Source organism: Ahaetulla prasina, chromosome 2 (assembly GCF_028640845.1).
Source record: "Ahaetulla prasina isolate Xishuangbanna chromosome 2, ASM2864084v1, whole genome shotgun sequence".
Classification (NCBI taxonomy): Eukaryota; Metazoa; Chordata; class Lepidosauria; order Squamata; family Colubridae; genus Ahaetulla; species Ahaetulla prasina.
Window position 1 is genome coordinate 106840685 of NC_080540.1, and position 19969 is coordinate 106860653.

A 19969-nucleotide genomic window follows, 5' to 3' on the forward strand; every position below is an offset into this window, starting at 1 on the left:
AAGTAAACGCTAGTTTAAACGCTGGTTTCGGGCAAAAAGTGTTGTAAATTGTGATCAGATGACCCCAGGACATAACAAATGGCCATAAATGTCAGTCAGTTGCCGGACACTCAAAATGCAATTGTGTGACTGTGGTGATGTGGTGGTGGTGGGGAAATTGTTGGAATTTCAGATCTGGTCATTAGTAATCCTGGGGAGGTCCATTGTAACTTCAAATGATCACTAAGCAACTGGTCATAAGTCGATAACTATCTGTAATTTTATTACATTTTTTAAATCTCCCCATCTCCTTTTGGAACACTTTCCTAGCACACACCCACACCCGCACCCCACACCCCCGCCCACCAGCCCAGTGCCAAGAGTGGTTCTCAGTCTGAATAAACTGCAAAAATATCTCAGAGCTGTAAGAGCAGCAGGAGGTCCACTTATAAAGGAGACACCTGGCTCTGATATGAAGATTTTGGAAGAAGAAACTATCATCTTCCCTGAGGGAGCATAAAGCAAACTCTTTATTTAAAAAATCAGTTCTTAAGTAACCAACAGCAACACTACAGATGGAAATGACTAACTTTTGTCTGTTTGTTAATCGAAGTATCTGTGCTGCTCTTCAAAACTAACTTTTCCCAGAATGACTTACAAGTGTATATTTTCAAAGTAAAGAGCATTTAAGTGTTATTTTGGAAAGCAACCAAGATCACTTTCTTCAATGAGCTTTGCTCAGTGAAGGCAATTAATCTATAAGCATTTTGAGCCTGGAGTGGAAGTCCTGGAGGGAAAAATATACTGACAACCCACTGGATGTATGTTCTTCTTTGACCAGAGGTCATCTCAGGATAAACATACTTCTGACTCTGACAGCATAGCAACAGCAGAAAACGGCTCTTCTCTGCCCCAAAGGGAGAACCATGAACAAGGTGAGTCTGATATCTTCCCACTTTATAAGAGAAAAAAAATGTCTGAGAATTAGAGCACATACACTATAGGACTTACTATAGTCACTAGCAGTGATGATATTACCCAATTTGGGTAATGAAACATCTGCAAGAAAACAAGTAAGGTCAGAAGTACCAAGGACCCCTCATGTCAACTCTGAGCTACAAATATTCTCCTTTATTGGTACCACAGAGGGATAATTTAAACCTCATCCAGTGTGTCTAAGAATTCATTAGTAAAAGATAATATCAATACGTTTTCATTTATCAGACTTAACTACTTGATCCATTCTAGTTTATCCACCCGGGAGTTACTACTCTTTTTATTCAGGATTTCTCCCTTCAGCCCAACTCTAGGTGAACTAGAAGGAGTGTAGTTTTGAATCTTCCTGCCCAAAGCCCAGTTACACAAAAACTACAAACGTTGGACAAATCCTAAAATACAAAAGGTAACTGGGTAATTGTACAGTGTTATAATCAAAATATAAACATTTAATGAAAAGATTTAACCAGACAATCCCTTCAATAAGCTATATAAAGAGTTTGCTGAGAAAAAGGAATATAAGGAAAACAAAGGGAATTGCACAGAAATTGAAGTAGAAGCAGTGCAGTCTTGTACCTATTTTGAAAAATCTCTGTGGCAAAGATGCTAAAATGACCTAAGCTTAAAGGATATATACAAAACAGATGTTTTCCTAAATGGTTTCCTGCCAAACAATTGCTACAGTCATCCTTTAAGAAGCCTCATTTTTCTGTACTCCCTTATCTTGTTCCCACTCATCTACATCTATATATATCACCTAATAAAATAACTTTTCCTAAAATTTTCTCTGGTCCTTTCTTTATCACCATTCAATGAAGCACATCATGAAACTATCACCAACTTATAAATGTTTAGTTTTACATGCCTCTTCAATAATCTAGATAACACCAGTTCATACCATCTAACATACATTTTACCCCTTTTGTTCCTAATTACACCTACGCACTTTTACTTCCATCAGCTCAACTCTGCAAAATCCAACACCTTCATCCAGATCTATTAAACTTTTCATTATTATTTTTTTTTCATTTGACAAAAATTGAATGTATGTGTGGCTATCCTGCAACATTCTGTAACATCCTGTTGCCCATTTTCACATAGAAGGTAAAATGAAGCAAATACTTTTTTTAAAAGAGAGAATTCGAAAACAAGATTATTTTTTAAAATAGAAAAACAATTAAGAGGGAAAAGTATATGATCTTCCAGAATACTATTTATCTGATAAATGCTGAGATATTCTCTAGATACGTAACTATGGAAGATGGGAGGGAAACCTTTAATCTATTCATGATTTTTTTTGTTGGCTCAGATAAGCCGCATGCAAACTTCATGTTCTGTTCCTTCTCCAAGGAAAGAGCAAAAAAGGTGGCTTGGCTGAACTCAAGGGCTCTGTGAGTAGAGCTGCTGGGAGGAAAATAACCAGGATAATCAGTTTCTCAAAGAAAAAGGCTTCCCCTGAAGATACCCAAACATCTTCTACAGAAGAAGACATCCCTTGCTGTGGTTTGTATTAGGACATGAGTAGGAGTACATTTAAGAGGGAATCAGTGTCTGGAGAGTGAGGGTAGGGATAGAAATGCTTGCTCAGCTATTTCCTTGCACTGCAAATAGATAATAAAAGTGACAGATAAATACACGTTCATTTCTTCATGAAGTTTCAAAGGGAAATCCAGCACATACTAGTTTTGGTTCTTATAGTAATCGCAGGCATCTCTGGGATAATTCCCTTTCCATCTTCCTAAAACAATAAAACAATTATTTTGCAAGACCTTGCTCCTGACATCTACATATTCTGATTTGTTCAGTCCAAGGATCTTACAAAACTGCCTTATTTCTCTTTAAGATGTACATTTAGAGCAACGATGATGCTATTCTAAATTCATGGGTTATGTGTGTGTGTGTGTGTGTGTGTGTGTGTGTGTGTGTGTGTGTAAAAAAATAAAGACATATGTATTCAGGAACACTATCTCATTGATAATAATGCTGGGAAGGGGAAACTTGTAACCATCCAGATGTTATTTAACTCAAAGTGTCCAACTCCAGTGTTAAAAGTCAATTACATCTGGAAAACTTGAGATTTCCTCTCCTTTAGTCTGAAGTAATTTTGGATTTGGGAACCAACTGCATTATATCTAAGTGCAACATTTTCTGATTGCCTAGGAAACAGTCTCTGGAACTTTTAATCTCTCAATCTCTCTCTCTCTCTCTCTCTCTCTCTCTCTCTCTCTCTCTCTCTCTCTCTCTCTCTCTTTCTCTCTCTCTCATGATGGTCATTGCACTAATGCTGATCTTCTTTCCTATTTCCTGGCAGGCTACTTGCATGTTCTTGTTAACCAGTGTTGGAAGGAACGTTGGTGTCGTTTAAAAGGCAACATGCTTTATTTCCATAAGGACCGCACAGATTTAAGGACCCATATAAATGCCATTGTCCTGCGGGGATGTGAGGTGGCACCAGGACTGGGCCCCAAGCATCCCTTCGCTTTTCGTATCCTTCGCAATGGACAAGAAGTCTCTGCCTTGGAGGTAAAGGAGCTTTTAGTTTTCTTAAAGAATAAGAATGTTTTTATTTACACCTCTACACATGTACATTTAGGAGTGATTTTTCACTATGTTAAGTTCAGTGTTTCCATATACTGTGATCCGCTATAGTTTATCTTCATTATGATTTCTTGAATAAGCCAGAACACATGGCACTAATCCATAACCCATTATTTCTCGATCACAGTAGTTGAATTCACACAAAACACTAAACCAAAATCAGACAAATGACTTAGCATGCTATTGAATCTATTCACTGCAGTGGTTAGAATGCAGTACTGCAGGCTACTTCTGCTGACTGCTGGCTGCCTGCAATTTGGCAGTTCAAATCTCAGCAGACTCAAGGTTGACTCAGCCATCCATCCTTCCAAGGTGGGTAAAATGAAGACCCAAATTGTTGGGAGCAATATGCTGGCTCTGTAAACCACTTAGAGACGGCTGTAAAGCACTGTAAAGCGGTATATAAGTGCTATTGCTATCTTTATTTGATTAGGTAGTATTGCTGTGAAGTTATATCTTTACCTTACTTTCTTGCAGGAAAAAAATGTTCCATATTGCTTCCCAGAGAAATATTTATGATTTTACTTTTATATATCATCTAATCATTTAGGCAAACAGCTATGAAGATCTGGGACGTTGGCTTGGGTTGCTGCTGGTTGAAACTGGTTCCCAGACCACTCCAGAGACCTTGCATTACGATTATGTAGATGTTGAGAAAATAGCCAACATCATCAATGCTGTGAGACACTCTTATATGTAAGAGCTCCTCTTACTGATACGTTTGTGACATAGCTCGGTTGAGAAGGAGTTCTGTGTCTGTCTCTGCAGATTGCTTCCATAGTTTCTCCTGGTCAATGACAATAATAAATTTTCTGATATTTCTTAAAACTTTTTTGAATCTAAGTGGCAAATGGATAAGCATGGAATATAGGTACCTTTTAGGCTACAAATATAGCAATGAGAAGATGTCACACTAAGGGTTTCTACTGCTGACTTCTTTCCCTCTTCCTTAAATCAGCAGAACATTATTCTAGCCTGACATTTGATGTTATCTGTGCCAGTTTCAGTCATGTCTTTGTTCCCAGTCAGTACTAGTCACTTGATGTTCATTCATAGTAAGAAGTGCCTAGGAGATTTTAGATTGCCTTGAGGCTGCCCTTGGGCTGTGTTGGAATTAAGGGGATGGGGTGGGGAATGTTGCTTAAGCATTGCTAAAATGAATGACTTAAGCCAATCTTACTCATGGGCTTGAGATATAATGAATGCAATATCACGGGGGCATGATACAAGAGATTTGCTAGGTCATCTATGACAGGGTTAGCGGAGACAAAGCCTAGCACAGACTCTATATTCATGACATTTGACTTACTCTTTGATTCTTAAAAGTAAGTTACAAAGCTACTTGCCAAAGAAAAATTTTGGAACTGTCTGCACCTAGAAAAAAAAATAAGTGTATACTACTCTCTAATGTGAGAAGTATATAGATATAGTCTTCAATTTGTGACCATTCATTTAATAACCATTCAAAGTCATTGCAGTCTAGGAAAGAGTGCTTTATGGTCCATAAAACATGTAAAACATTAAACTATCCCCCTACACCTCCCCGTAGTAATGTAATTGCATGTCAGGCACTTGGCAACTAACTTGCATTTAGGACCTATTGCCAGGTGCCCCATGATCATCTCAGGACCCCTTCACATCTCAGGACCCCTTCACAAATGGATATCTGCTTTTCTGTCTAACAGACAACAAGTGGTCAAAATTGGCAATGCTTTATCAAATCCTGTTCCTGTCAAGAGTGGCATTCCTCAAGGCAGCGTCCTTGGACCAACACTCTTCATACTATACATTAATGATCTTTGTGATCATATCTCAAGTAATTGTGTTCTCTTTGCTGACGATGTCAAACTATTTAACACCACAGACAATACATCTATCATTCAAAACGACCTTGATCATCTAACCGCTTGGTCTAAAACTTGGCAACTCCAAATCTCAACCAGCAAATGCTCAGTCTTACATATAGGAAAAAAAGAACCCAAACACTAAGTACATACTAGATGGACATTACCTTACAGACGACCCCCATCCCGTTAAAGACCTTGGAGTTTTCATGTCAAATGATCTAAGTGCCAAAGCCCACTGCAACTACATAGCAAAAAAAGCTCTAAGAGTTGTAAACCTAATCTTGCGTAGCTTCTTTTCCAAAAACACCACACTACTAACCAGAGCATATAAAACATTTGCTAGACCAATTCTATTTTTTTTTTATAAAAAAGTTTTATTTTTACAATCTTATCAAATAATTCATCCAATGTACAGTTATATACAATTAGTCGGGCCTGCCCAATCACCACCCCCCTTTTTAACCTTCTTCCCTCTTCTACCTTCTTTTACTTTCCAAACCTTCCTCTCCTTCTCTTATCTACCTCCTCTCCTCCCTCCACCCTACACTCTTCTCCCTCTTCTACCCCTCTTCCTTCCTCTTCTCCTCTTTCCTACCTCCTACTCTCTCTTTTTTCCCTCCCCACCGTTCTAAAATGGCAACTGGTCAGACCCGACCCTACATTAATTATATTTATACATCTTCAATAATCCCTGTACATTAACCATCACTCCATCACTAACCTCAACCCCCCAATTCCCTTCCCCTTTACCCCCCACCCCCCACCCCGACTTCCCAGAACAAAATGCAGGGTATCAAAACTAACAATCATAATCTAAAATAATTCCTAAATTATAATCTCTAGTCTCTCCACGCTTATTCACACTCTCAATTCCCCTCTCCTTCAAAAATATATCTAATACAAATTATTTCCTAAATTTACTCATATGCTATTTGATATTTTTTTATCTGATACTTATTTTGAATATAATCAATCCACATTTTCCATTCTAAAATATATTTTTCTTGTGTATAGTCTTTCAAGTAAGCAGAGATTTTTGCCATTTCTGCCAGATTTGATACTTTAAGAGTCCATTCTTCAATTGTAGGTAATTCTTCTTTCTTCCAATATTGAGCAATCAAAAGTCTTGCGGCTGTTATTAAGTTCAGAATCAATTTAGTCTCTATAGCTGTGTAGTCCATAATTATTCCTTTGCTAGACCAATTCTAGAATACAGCTCGCCTGTTTGGAACCCTCACCACATCTCTGACATCAATACAATTGAACGTGTCCAGAAATATTTTACAAGAAGAGTTCTCCATTCCTCTGAAAACAATAAAAATACCTTATCCCACCAGACTTGAAATCCTAGGCTTAGAAAACTTGGAACTCCGTCGGCTTCGACAAGACCTAAGTTTAACTCACAGAATCATCTATTGTAATGTCCTTCCTGTTAAAGACTATTTCAGCTTTAATTGCAATAATACTAGAGCAACCAATAGATTTAAACTTAATGTCAACCGCTTTAATCTAGATTGCAGAAAATATGACTTCTGTAACAGAATCATCAGTGCTTGGAATACTTTACCTGACTCTGTGGTCTCTTCTCATAATCCTAAAAGCTTTAACCAAAAACTTTCTACTATTGACCTCACCCCATTCCTAAGAGGACCATAAGGGGCGTGCATAAGCGCACAAATGTGCCTACCGTTCCTGTCCTATTGTTTTTCTTTTCTTCTTCTTATATATATATATATATGCTTATACCTCCTTATATTTACTCATATATGTGTTTATATACTATATAATCTTTTTGTATGATACCTACATATATTGTTGTGACAAAATAAATAAATAAATAAATAAATAAATAAATAAATAAATAAATATGGTTACCATTTCCAGTCTTATCTGCTGGCTTCCCTAGAAAATCAATGGGGAAGCCGGCAGGAAAGGCTGCAAGTGGAAGTTACAGAGGAGAGAGGAAATCTTTCAACAGACTGCAGGAACAGAGCTGAAATTTTCAGGATTTCAATTCCATTCCTGTAGCTGCCCCACCCCCACCCCAAAGGATTTTTCTTCTGTGAAAGGGAGGGAGGGTAAATCCTTCAGTGTTTTGCAGGAATCTTTGAGAGCACAAGAGACAGGAGTTTCTGGGAGGATTTCATCTGTGTGAGAGCTGAAGTCCTCTTGGTAAGCTGCTCTTTAGCTGTGTTTTGACTTAGTTTGATGTATTTAAGTCCTTATATAACAGCAAACCGTGATTTGTCATAGGGACAAGTATCCCAAGGGATCCTGTCTCTATTTTAGATGTGCACTTCACATATTTTATATATTTCTGTCCTCCAGAAATGCTGGATTGCAGCTTGTAACAATTCCAGTCCTATAAATAACAGTTACAAGGATTCAACCTTGATGCAGCTAAAAAGTCTGGATAAAGGAAATCTGCATGGTATTTGATGTAATATATCCTCAAGAATCAAAGGCTAATTATCTTCTCCTATTTTGGGGGGTTTTCCACTTTTTAAAAGGCATGTTCCCTCCTGCTTCACCAAAAACACTAGCTTTGGCTAAATACAGTAAATAAGGTGACATTTGTCATGGAATTCCAGAAAAGTGTTTAATTCAGTTAAGAGAGGGTGGAGAAAGAACCGTATCATCTTTAGTTATTAAATACTTGCTTAGAAAATTAAAGCTGTTTTTAATCTATTTCTTCTTCAGGTGGGCCAGCTCCTCTCTGGAGAACCAAACAGAGCCAACTGGTGTGTTATATGATGAAGTCCCCTACGAGAAGGTGGAGGTAGCAAAAATATTATCCTGTTTTCTTTCTTTTTTAAAAAAAATTCCTTGACATCACTATTCTTCTTGCTTGCCTGTGACCCTCCCTTCCCAGTTGCTTGGCAACTTATGGAGGAGAACTGTTCCCAGGCAGAAATAGTAGGATAAGCTGTTTCCACAATCTAGGGAAAAAACTGGATTTCTTTACTGAGACCTCCTTAGTAATGCTCTTCATGACACCACAATTGTTTTTGCTTTCCTGTTTCCTTTGTGCAGTCAGAAAAACCAGGGTGGCCATCAGGACCTCAGGTGAAGCGCCATGGCTCTTCTTGCAGTGAAAAATCACGTCGTATAGATCCACAAGTTAAAGTCAAGCGTCATGCATCAAGTAGGTTGGATGGGGTTCATCTGTCATATATTTGGCATAACGCCCTGAACCAAATAAGAAAGAGGGAATGGGGTGAGGGGAGAGGGATTCATCAAGAACTCCCATTCCTAAAAAATCAAATTAAAAAAAAATCCAGCTGCATAGCACAATATTTCGAAGCACAGAATTCATTCCTTGTTTGATATTTCTGCTTTTGTCATAATTTTGGATTGCATATGATTTGCGCGCCGCTTCTTAATGACCAAGGATTACTTATATCTCTGATAATGAAAGAATCCCAATTTGCAGTCCTGGCCAACATTTTTTTTTAATTTTAATTTTATTTTTGTCACAACATTATATACAAGCACATATAATGAAAGAAAAACAATAGGACACGAACGGTAGGCACTTTTGTGCACTTATGCAAAAAACATCCTTATAAACTTAAGCTAATACTGTATTTTCCCTTTTATAGTGTTCCCTTCTTACATGGGATACAGTTTTGAAATAGCAGAGTGTGAATGAGAGTCCAAATTTTCTATTTGCAATTTCCGACGATGATGTAAGAATGCTGGGCAAAGTCCACCTGGGATTCTTGTGCTGCAATATAATTCTCTGAAATTTTGGCCTATGAGAATGGTGCTGTCCAGACGTACTGCCACAGACATTTTCCTAATAGCTATAAATCATTTTACCAAGGATGCTCGGTTATGCAACAGTTGTAATAGGCTCATTAATAATTCATTTATCAAGTGTTAGAAATATCAATAATAAGCAGTTTCTGGGAAACAATAAGGCAGCTATGTTGGAAGTACGGGAGTTACTGATGACACTTTGGTTTGAGTCTTTAAATGGGGAAATGTGTCTCTTTGAGCTTGGTCAGCCTCATTTGCTTTCTTTGCAGCTAAAAAAGAGCTCCCCTCAAGAACCTGTCTGTTGTGTGTGTATGTTTGTGCAGATGCCAATAATTACAAATACGGAAAGAACCGGGCTGAGGAAGATGCTCGGAGGTTCCTAACAGAGAAAGATAAGCTGGAAAAGGAGAAAGCGTCCATTAGAAATGAGCTGATTGAGCTGCGTAAGGAAAAACGGGAACTAAAGGAGGCCATGAAGAGCAAATCAGGTACAGTCTTGCTTCATGGCAGTGAGGCAGTGCCTTTTCTATTGCCCACATTATAAAAGCTGATATTTCAAAAGTCACAGTTCAGTAGGTTTATGGAGATGGGTTTTTTGTTCAATATGTAATAGGTAAGAGGATCTACATCTGAGTCTCCTTCCCTGGCTTCTGGAAGATTTTCTTCATTATCAGTTTGGCAGACATTTCTGTTTGAAACTGTGCAGCTCAAAGTTGCACCCCACCTGCTATGACCTCCCCAAAATCACCTGTGCTCTTTGCCTCCCTCATTTTGAGGGTTCAATGCAGTGGTGGGTTTCAAATTTTTTTACTACCAGTTCTGTGGGCATGGCTTGGTGGGCGTGGGTTGGTGGACATGGCAGGGGAAGGTTACTGCAAAATCCCCATTTCCTCCCAATCTGCTGGGACTTGGGAGGCAGAAAATAGATGGGGCGGGGCCAGTCAGAATTTTTAATATTGGTTCTCCAAACTACTCAAAATTTCCGCTACCAGTTCTCTAGAACTGGTCAGAACCTGCTGAAACCCACCTCTGGTTCAATGAGTTAGACTCACTATGACAGTCTAACTATTGATAAGAAACGGTGTCAGGTGATTTCTGCAAAAAATTGCAGGTAGTCCTTGGGTTACAATAATTTCTTCAGCTACCATTCAAAGTTATGACAGGACTTGCAAAGGCCCCTCAGAGTTCCAAGTATTACAACATCCCTGCCAGTGGTGAAATGTAAAATTTGTTGCTACCAGTTCTGTCGATTGTGGCTTGGTGGGCGTGACTTGGTGGGCGGGTCATGTGACTGGGTGGGCGTGGCCAACTTTTTTTTAAGCATTTTTTTACTACCGGTTTGGGTGAATAGGTAGTAAAAAATGCTTCAAAAAAGTTTTAAAAAAGGTTCCGACCATCACAGCTGTGCTGCACAATTGTCGGAACCTCTTTTTTTACTTTTTAAAGCATTTTTTACTACCTATTCACCGGAACCGGTAGTAAAATGCTTTAAATTTTTTTTAAAAAGGTTATGACAATCGCGCGGCACAGTTGTGATCATTGGAAACTTTTTTAAAGCATTTTTTTACTATCTATTTACAGCTGTGCCCTGCGATTGTCGGAATCTCTCTCTTTTTTTTTTTACCTTTTTAAAGAATTTTTTTACCTGAACCAGTCGTTTTTATCACTACTGGTTCTCTCAAACCAGAGCGAACCAGTAGCATTTCACCCCGATCCCTACAGTCCTAAGATTGCAATTTCTGATGTTTTCTGCTGGCTTCAAAAAGCAAAGTCAATGGGGAAGCCAGCAGAAAGTTGAAAATCATGATCATGTAAGGTCCTCATTTAATGACCCATGAAGTCCTTGTTTAACAATGGCTAACGTGTAGCCAATGCAGTCACGTGATATCATGCTTTACAACCACATCGGTGAGAATTCCCAATGCCAATTGCCTTTGTAACCTGAGCTGTACCTGCACCTCCACATTACTCAAAGGTAGAGCATGCTATTAGACTTTGCATCCTGTTCCTTCCCATTTTAATGCTAGATATATTGCTAAGATCTCTTCAGTCTGCCAAATCCAAACAGCTTCAAATTGATCATTGAGACTATTCCTGCCTTCCAGAAATGAAAGCTCAGGTGCTCCACCTACTGGAAAAACTATGCTTTCCATTTAAGGTAAAAATATCAATACTATTATCTGAAAGCTTGGAAGGTAGAGGACAGTAAAATCTATTATATGTAGTCCTCGACTTACGGTTATAATTGAGCCCAAAATTTCTGTTGCTAAGCAAGACATTTGTTAAGTGAATATTACCCTGTGTTACAACCTTTCTTGTCACAGTTTGTTTGTTTGTTTGTTTTTGAATTTATATCCCGCCCTTCTCCGAAGACTCCGAAGACTCAAGGCGGCTTACACTGTGTTAAGCAATAGTCTTCATCCATTTGTATATTATATACAAAGTCAACTTTTTATTGCCCCCAACAATCTGGGTCCTCATTTTACCTACCTTATAAAGGATGGAAGGCTGAGTCAACCTTGGGCCTGGTGGGACTTGAACTTGCAGTAATTGCAAGCAGCTGTGTTAATAACAGACAGACTTAGTCTGCTGAGCCACCAGAGGCCCTTTATTCTTTGTTAAATGAATCACTGCAGTTGTTGAGTAAGTAACATAGTTGTTAAGTGAATCTGGCTTCCCCAATGACCCTGAGGTCACAAAAGGTAATCACATGACCCTGGGACACTGCAATTGTCATAAATATGAGACAGTTGCCAACCGTCTGAATTTTGATCATGTAACCATGGGGACGTGGCAATGGTTGTGAAAAACAGTCAAAAGTCACTTTTTTCAGTGCCTTTGTAACTTTGAACGGTCACTAAATGAACTATTAAGTTGAGGATTACCTCTACCTTAGTTCTTTCTAGGGCACTTCTATGCCAGTATATAACCATCAGCGTAATATTCAATATCAGCCTAGAGCATTGAAAATAGCCATGCAATCTTTTATTTTATTTATTATTTATTTTCTTTTATATATTAAATTTGTGTGTTTGTGTGTATACATGTAAAAGATTGCATGATTATTTTTAGTGCTTTAAGCTGATACCGAATATTAGGCTAAGAAATGATCACAGATCTTGTCACATAATTAGGAATAAAAGACATCCATAAATATTTCTCATCCAAGTACAGCAAAAAAATGAAGAAACAAAATATATCCCCTATATCCACTATAAACACACACACCCAGAACATCTTTTTAAAAAGCTATCATAAAATGAAGAAAAAGTAGGTTAAAGGGGGAGAAATAACACCAGGAAAATAAAACCACAAACTATTTTCCTAGAACAAAAAGTATAAATGATCAACGAAGTTATTAATCTTCTGTTTGTTCAGCTCTTATCATCAATGTGACAAGAATAAATTTCATTTTTATTTCCATGTAGTATTAGTCTTCTTTAGCAATCACTTTTATTCTCTCTCACTTCTTCTAAATTTAAAACCGTGCGTGGTATTTCTGGGCTCACTCAAGAAGCAAGGGATTAAATGGAAAGTAGCCCAATATTCTGCTGGGGCCGGGCCCAGGAAATTCAAAGCTAGAAATTAAATGGAGTAGATTTATCCTAAATGGGGAACAATTTTGACCACTTATATTCTACCCTCCAAATAGACCATTTCTTTACACGGTGATTTTCTACATAAATCACAATTCACTGTTGTGTGTTATTCTTGAACTTTGTTAGATTCACTGAAGAACCATTTTGGAAAGAGGTATGAACTCTAGAATCTGCATAGTTTCATTAGTTTCTTTCAGATTTTGCTGCATGTAAATTACCCTGTGGTAAGATGCACAGCAAACAAATCAATAAACATTTCTATGTTGGTAACAGGGAAAGACTTGAAGGAGCTGGAACAGCGCGTTGCAGCCTTAGAGGAGCAGTGCAAAGCAAACGAGGCCAGACGGGTAGATCTAGAAATCAAGCTGACAGAAGTGAAAGATCAGTTAAAGCAGTCCCTAGCAGGAGGGCCAGCTCTGGGTCTAACTGTAAACACCAAGACTGAAAACAAGGTAAAGAAATAGCCGTTTGCTTTTCCAACCTCATATTACAGCCATTTTAACATGATAAGTAACCTACGTAAGGACAGAACAAAAATGATGACAGTCATGAAAATCCTACAACTGTTTATTTGAACCGCCCTGAGTCCTTCGGGAGAAGGGCGTATACAAATACAATAAATAAATAAATAAATAAATAAATAAATAAATAAATAAATAAATAAATAAATAAATAAATTTTGCTGGATATTTACAAAGGTAACTATTTGAAAGAACATGAATTCTTTTTTAAAAAAATATATGTTTTATTGGTGCATTTTTTCATTAAAAACATAAAAAATTCCCATCTCTATCTGAACAGCATGTTGTCTGGGCATAATTAATTTTAAGTAAAGGTACAACAATAACCATATTCATACTAGTAATCTTAATAAATATATCAATATTAATCGTAAAATAATAAAATAATTAGTTTATCCATCTTGCAATATTTTCAGTCCAGGTTTTTATTATCTCTGAATTCTTTTTAAGTTCTAACCTCTGTTTTTGTTGGTTAACCATTGGTAAAATATGTTAAAAAGTATTCTGTTTCTTCATTTTCTTTTATCTTAAGTGTCAATCTATTCATTTCAGCACATTCTAATATATTTTTAATACACTTTCATCTGTCGGGACCTCATCATTTTTCCATTGTTGTGCAAAAATTATTCTTGCTGTCGTTACTACATGCAAAATTAAATATGTATTCTCTTTATTATACTGTTCTGGTAGTATCCTCAGCAGAAATATTTCTGGTTTCAAATCTATGTGTTGTTTTATCATTTTTTCTAATCAAGTATGAATTTTAGTCCAGTATTTTTTGTTTTGCCTTTGGGCATGTCCACCACATATGATAATATGAACCTGGTGTTTGATTACACTTCCAACATTTAGCTAATAAGTTTTCAAACATCTTAGCTAACCTAGCTAGTGTTAAATGGCATCTATAAAACATTTTGTATAGATTTTCCTTATAGGCCGTTGACATTGTTAATTTACAATTTCTATCCCACAATTTCTGTCATTTGTCTAATTCTATTGAGTAACCAAAGTTTTTAGCCCATCTTATCATTGTTTCTTTCACTTGTTTTTCTTCCATTTTAATATTCAATAAGTAGCTACAAATTTTTTAAATTAATTTTTCATCTGTCTCTAGTAATATCTGGTCTAGTTCTGTTGGTTCTTTATAGAAACCATGCATTCTTGCATCTTTCTCATATCTTGATTGTATTTGCACGTATGGCCACCACACGAAAGAACATGCATTCTTGTGTCATTTTCTATCTTGAAATAAATCCAGTGTATCCAATCTCATAATTGAATATTTAGCTGTGCACTTACTGTGCATCAATAAAACCAAAGTGCCTTTAGGTTCTGAATGCACAGTCTTTCCACTGAAGGAGAAACAAAAGGCATGGTGTGAATTTATAAATGTGAATAACTCTATTTTGCATCATTTCCTACATCACTTAGCAGTAAATGTACAGTTTCTTTTGCCAGGGTTTATATTTTACTTAATATTTTTTAATCAACAAGTTTCTGCTGTAAGCACCCACCTTTGTTAGACTTGTTTATTACAGAATGCTTAGTGAGAGGCATTGCAAGAAGTTTGAAGAAGACATAGTGTACATGTGGGTCTTCTCTCGCCTCTTCAAACACTGTCCTGAAATTATTGCAAGGTAATATTGCTGTCTGAACTTTCAGGAGGTGCAACACCTTAATAGAATAACAGACTTGGAAGGGACCTTGGAGGTCTTCTAGTCCAGCCCCCTGCTCAGGCAGGAAATTCTATACCATTTCAGACAAATGGTTGTCTTAAAAACTTCCAGTGTTGGAGCATTCACAACTTATGGAGGCAAGTCATTCCACTGATTGTTCTAACTGTCAGGAAATTTCTCCTTAGTTCTAAGTTGCTTCTCTCCTTGATTAGTTTCCATCCATTGCTTCTTTTCCTGCCTTCAGGTGCTTTGGAGAATAGTTTGACTCCCTCTTCTTTGTGGCAACCCCTGAGGTATTGGAACACTGTTATCATGTCTCCCCTAGTCCTTCTTTTCATTAAACTAGACATACAAGACATAAACTAGACATCTTGAATGAATCTGATTTTCTCAGGCATCTCTCTGTAAGAGAGAGGTTAGCTGGCCCTTGGGAAAGCAAGCAGAAACCACAATAATTGAAACTTAGAGATATCATTTTAGGGTGCTTATAGTAAACCAAGATATTCCATAATGGAAAAGCATCCAGGAAAGTGCTACTGGCTTGTTAGAAGAGCAAACATGGGACAAGATATCAAGACATACTTCAGTATCATAGAGGTAATGATTGCACAAAGAGTGAAAATTATTCTTTTCATTTCACTCCTTTATTTGTATCAGAGAAAGAGAGTATCAGAGGGCACCCTTTTCTAGGGGAGTCAAGTAATAATGACCATACATAGACTACTAATATAATAACAGCTGATTAATGCTATTCATTTAAAAAGTCTTTGCATGATAAAAAAAGGGGGAGAGTTTTTTTTTCTGATGTTGAAAAAGATTTTCAAAAGCAGGTGTCAGACCAACCTCTCTAAGGAAACCATTCCAAAGATAGCTTAACCTAATACATCCTAATTGAGAAGGCTGTCCCTACTTACCAGGCCTTAAAAGGAAGAGACAGCTTTTGTCACTGGCCAATTTATTTTGGAGAAGGTAATTCTTTCCATTTCTAATTTTCTTCACAGAGATAAACAGTGCCTAGCGAGTAACTCCTTGGAATAATAAGCATCTGTCTTCTTCCAGTCTTCAACGAAGTTTGCCAAATATTTTGAGATTAAAACATTCTCACCCTGAACATTCCCCAGAGATCAGAACGGCCTGGTTGGTTCTCTTCCAGTTTGGAACAAGCTGTTCCAAGGTCATATCGTGGCATTCCAGGATTGGAACATTTTGACTTTGAAATGGCATACCTATATGGCCGTAACTATTTCTCATATTACTTGCATTTTTACAGGACACTGTTACCCAGCCAAATGGAAGTCCCCCAGACCATTTGGTCCCAGTTAACTGTGCATCAGAAATGAGGAAGCGAAGCCCCTCTCTCCTTCCTGCCAACAAAGGGACTGTGTTGCAGAAAGCGAAGGTATGGAGTCCATCTTCATACAACAATTTCAGCCCTTTCCTTCTCCAAAAATGTCAAAGTCCTTCTATTATGTCCCACTACCTATTCTACTCCCCCTGTCCCATTACTGCCCTGAATCTATTGGGAAATGGGTACATAAAATGTACCCATTTCCCTCACCTTCTTTCTTTTTCAAGATGAGTTTTCCAACTTGCCTCCAGAAATGCTGGCACAATTAGTAGAGAATTTAGATAAGGGACCAAGGATCAACCTTCCTACAGCTATGTTAAGTGAGTTATGTCTGTGAAAGAGATTGGAGAGTAGGTGTGCAAGATGCTGTTGTTTCCCACCACACCAAAAAATAGCTGATCCTAAGTTTGGGTCTGGAGGGGCTAAGTGGAGTGATGTCTCTTAATTTCCTTCAACTCCTTCACTCTCAATGTTTATGATTTAATGGTCTCAGAATGATTCCAACAAGCAAGTTATTCTACCACCAGTTTTTTTGGCCTAATTACAAATCTACTCATTGGTTATAATCAAAGCCCATAACACCAAGTGAGGCCATAGCCTCAGGCAACTGTTGCTAGGGGATTGGAAATAAAAGCTGGGTTTGCCCACTTGCCTTCTTTTGAAATGAAATTCAGAAGCTGGTCCTATCAGCTCTACACATCAAATGGAAGGATGCCATCTTGCCTTTTGCCTATAGTGCAGCAAAGTTAGGGCCAATCCTGACAGAGATTGCTGACTTTTTGTGGCAAGGCAAAAATATATGATCTCTTTATGGAGGTTATGACATTTCTACAATAGAAAATATATAATAAATATTTGATCACAAATTTTGGTGAGAATGCTGTTGGTGAAAAAGCAAGTTACAAAAGTCTCTAAAGCAGTGACGGCTAACCTTTTCGGCACTGAGTGCCAAAACTGGAGCGTGCCAGAGCACCGGAACCCGGAAGAGAACAGCTGCTCTTCCAGGTTCCGTCACACACGTGTGCGCCAGATGCGTGCACCAGAACCCGAAGACAGCAGCTGTCCAGCACGCATGCGCCCTGGACCAGCTGTCCAGCACACATGCATGCAACAGAACCTGGAAGAGCAGCTGGTGACAGTGCATGTGCCCCCAGAAAGGACTCTGTGTGCCACCTCTGGCACGCATGCCATAGGTTCGCCATCAGAGCGGTAAAGAATTCCTCAGCAGCATCCAAAGGATATTTAAAAAGCAACATTTATCCCAGGTACATAACTGTGCCTCACTAAATTTTGCCTCCTTTATGATAGTTCAGCTAGACCCAAGATATCTACTCTGGCTTCAGGACTCAGTTTCCTCATTTCTTTCTTCAATTTATTCAAGCATGGATATCTCCTTTGTATCTCAGTGGCCCACAATGTTATTTCCCCACCCCGCTTTTTTTTCTAGGAATGGGAAATGAAGAAAACATAAAGGATCTCTGGGACTTCATCCCTGAGGTGAACTCCTCTCAGACACAGGGACACTCTTGAGAAAGGCTAAAGCACCACAAGAGTCTTTCACCCTGCAAAGAAATTGCAGAATACTGAGAAACTTGGTTCCTCCACAGCGAGAGCAGCCAACTTCCACTATATGAAGGATTAAAAAGCAGAAGAGCTTTTGAAAACTGGCATGGGTAACAGGGAGGGAGGGGACACTGGGAAGCAGGGTGGGGGAAGAGAAATCTTTTCAAGGATTTGTTTGTTGTGTGTGTGTTCTTAGAGTACTCTTTGTTGAGTGGCCTAAGAGGAGCAACTCAGTAGGGTTGGCCTGCCAAGCATCTGGACTGATCCTTTTGCTCTTGGTAATAAAGCAACCAGAGAATAGATATTTTCATGATGGGGATGATGATGGTGGTAGTGAATTTATTCGGAGATCCTCATTCAAAAAAAAAATCATCTAAAACCTTGGACAAATCTTGTTGCAACTTCTCTCACACCAGAAACCAGATGAACATCCCTCAGTGCTAGGAAATGAGGCATAACATGGAAGTGCCTTAATCAGTCCTTATGGAGGATATTATTTAAGCCCCCGATTCTGTCAGCCTGATTCAAAAGCCTGATCTCCTTTTTTCTCCCAAACCACATCAGGGTAGCAACTGTTGAGTAATGAGGGCACAATAGAGTCCCAAAGAGAGAAGACCTAGTCAGAATGATGTTTTGAACTCAGGACTGCCAATTAGGAATATTCTCATTCTCTCTCTCTCTCTTTTTCTCTCTCAGGCTTCTATTTAAGATGGTTAATGTGTTAAATAAAACCAGTAATGGTTAGGAGGACCTGGAAAGTTTTCTGGGTTGGTTTGACCCAGGAGAGATTATCATCCTGCCTCAATTATTTGTACAATTCCCTTTTCCATTTTTTTCTATATAATCCAATTTGTAATGAGAAAGAACAGTGAAGAAGTTGTTGGCTATAGCAAGAGAATCAGCTTCTGCAAATGTATATAAATTGTTCCAGAGCTATATCTTTAAAGGTGCTACCTCTGGTCAATGGGACTGCTGCTGAAGGACTTCCCCCATAAATCAGCCACTGGAAGATGTTATGTTTGTTCATAACGTAAGTTATCTTCTACTCCCATTTCCAAGAAAAATCCTTCTTTTAGGGAACAGTGGACAAGTTCATTTTACATTCATTTTGCACTACATGGAGGTTCAACTGCCTTAATAAGCATAAGGTCTCTGGTCAGTTTTAGGCTTACTAATTCCTGAAAGATGTGAAGAAAACTAAAACTGGAGCACAGCCTGAAGAGGAGACCTCAAGGAAAACCCCAATCAATGTCTACAATTACCTTCCTGTTGTGCTATTCCAACAGACCAGAAGATATAGTGGTTTGTCTTTCCTTCACAAACATTAAGTGGATAGGTGCTTTTTTCTTTCTGGATGCATAGTGTGACATATCTTTGATTATTTAAGAACTATCTGCACTTTAACATCTGGATCCTTTGCTCCACTGTCTTTCAATAAAATATGATCTCTGTACAGAGCAGTATGTATTCTTCAGTTTTTCTTCAAACTTTTAGGGCAATATTGGGTTGCAAAACCATACACTGCATCAGTCTTCCCCAGTTTTGTACTTTCCAGATCTCTGCTCTTTTAATTAGCCATAAGCCTTCTCGCTGGTCATGCTGGGAGATGTTTATGGGAGTAAGTCTAACATCTTTGAAGGCATCAAGTTTGAGAACACAAAACCAAAGTTACAGTTCCATCACAGATCCATCACTTAAAGCAGGGCTGTTAAACTCGAGTTACGTACTGGATTAGCGAAGGGGGGGAAAAGTCCCGATACATCACGTGACACCGCCGTGATGATGCAAGTTTGACACCCCTGACTTAAATAAACTTTAAGTTTGGTGTCATGGGGAAAGTACTGGCCTAGAAACCAGAGATTGTGAGTTCTAGTCCTGCCTTAAGCATGAAAGCCAGCAGAGTGACTTTGGGCCAGTTTCTCTCTCTCAGCCTAACTCGACCCATAAGGTTGTTGTTTTTGTGGAGAAAATAGGAAGGAGTATTAGGTATCATTGCTGCCTTGACTTACTTATAACATAATAAAAGCAGGATAAAAATTCAATAATCAATCTCCACAGAGAAATAATGAACATACATTAA

General features: G+C 38.2%; 1 protein-coding gene and 1 long non-coding RNA gene across 2 annotated transcripts in view; one reads left to right on the plus strand and one right to left on the minus strand.

The window, feature by feature from the left end:
- Window positions 1-17843, plus strand: part of AFAP1L1 (actin filament associated protein 1 like 1) — an 86148-nt gene extending 68305 nt beyond the window's left edge. The window contains exons 10-19 of the mRNA XM_058172698.1: window positions 821-914; window positions 2326-2478; window positions 3287-3498; window positions 4124-4269; window positions 8121-8199; window positions 8454-8565; window positions 9506-9670; window positions 13055-13233; window positions 16249-16377; window positions 17774-17843. Coding sequence (XP_058028681.1) covers window positions 821-914; window positions 2326-2478; window positions 3287-3498; window positions 4124-4269; window positions 8121-8199; window positions 8454-8565; window positions 9506-9670; window positions 13055-13233; window positions 16249-16377; window positions 17774-17797 — 1293 coding nt within the window. The 3' untranslated portion in view covers window positions 17798-17843. The remainder of the gene's footprint in view (window positions 1-820; window positions 915-2325; window positions 2479-3286; window positions 3499-4123; window positions 4270-8120; window positions 8200-8453; window positions 8566-9505; window positions 9671-13054; window positions 13234-16248; window positions 16378-17773) is intronic.
- LOC131193003 (uncharacterized) overlaps window positions 1-19969 on the minus strand; it is an 84354-nt gene that overhangs the window by 39709 nt on the left and 24676 nt on the right. The window lies entirely within an intron of this gene.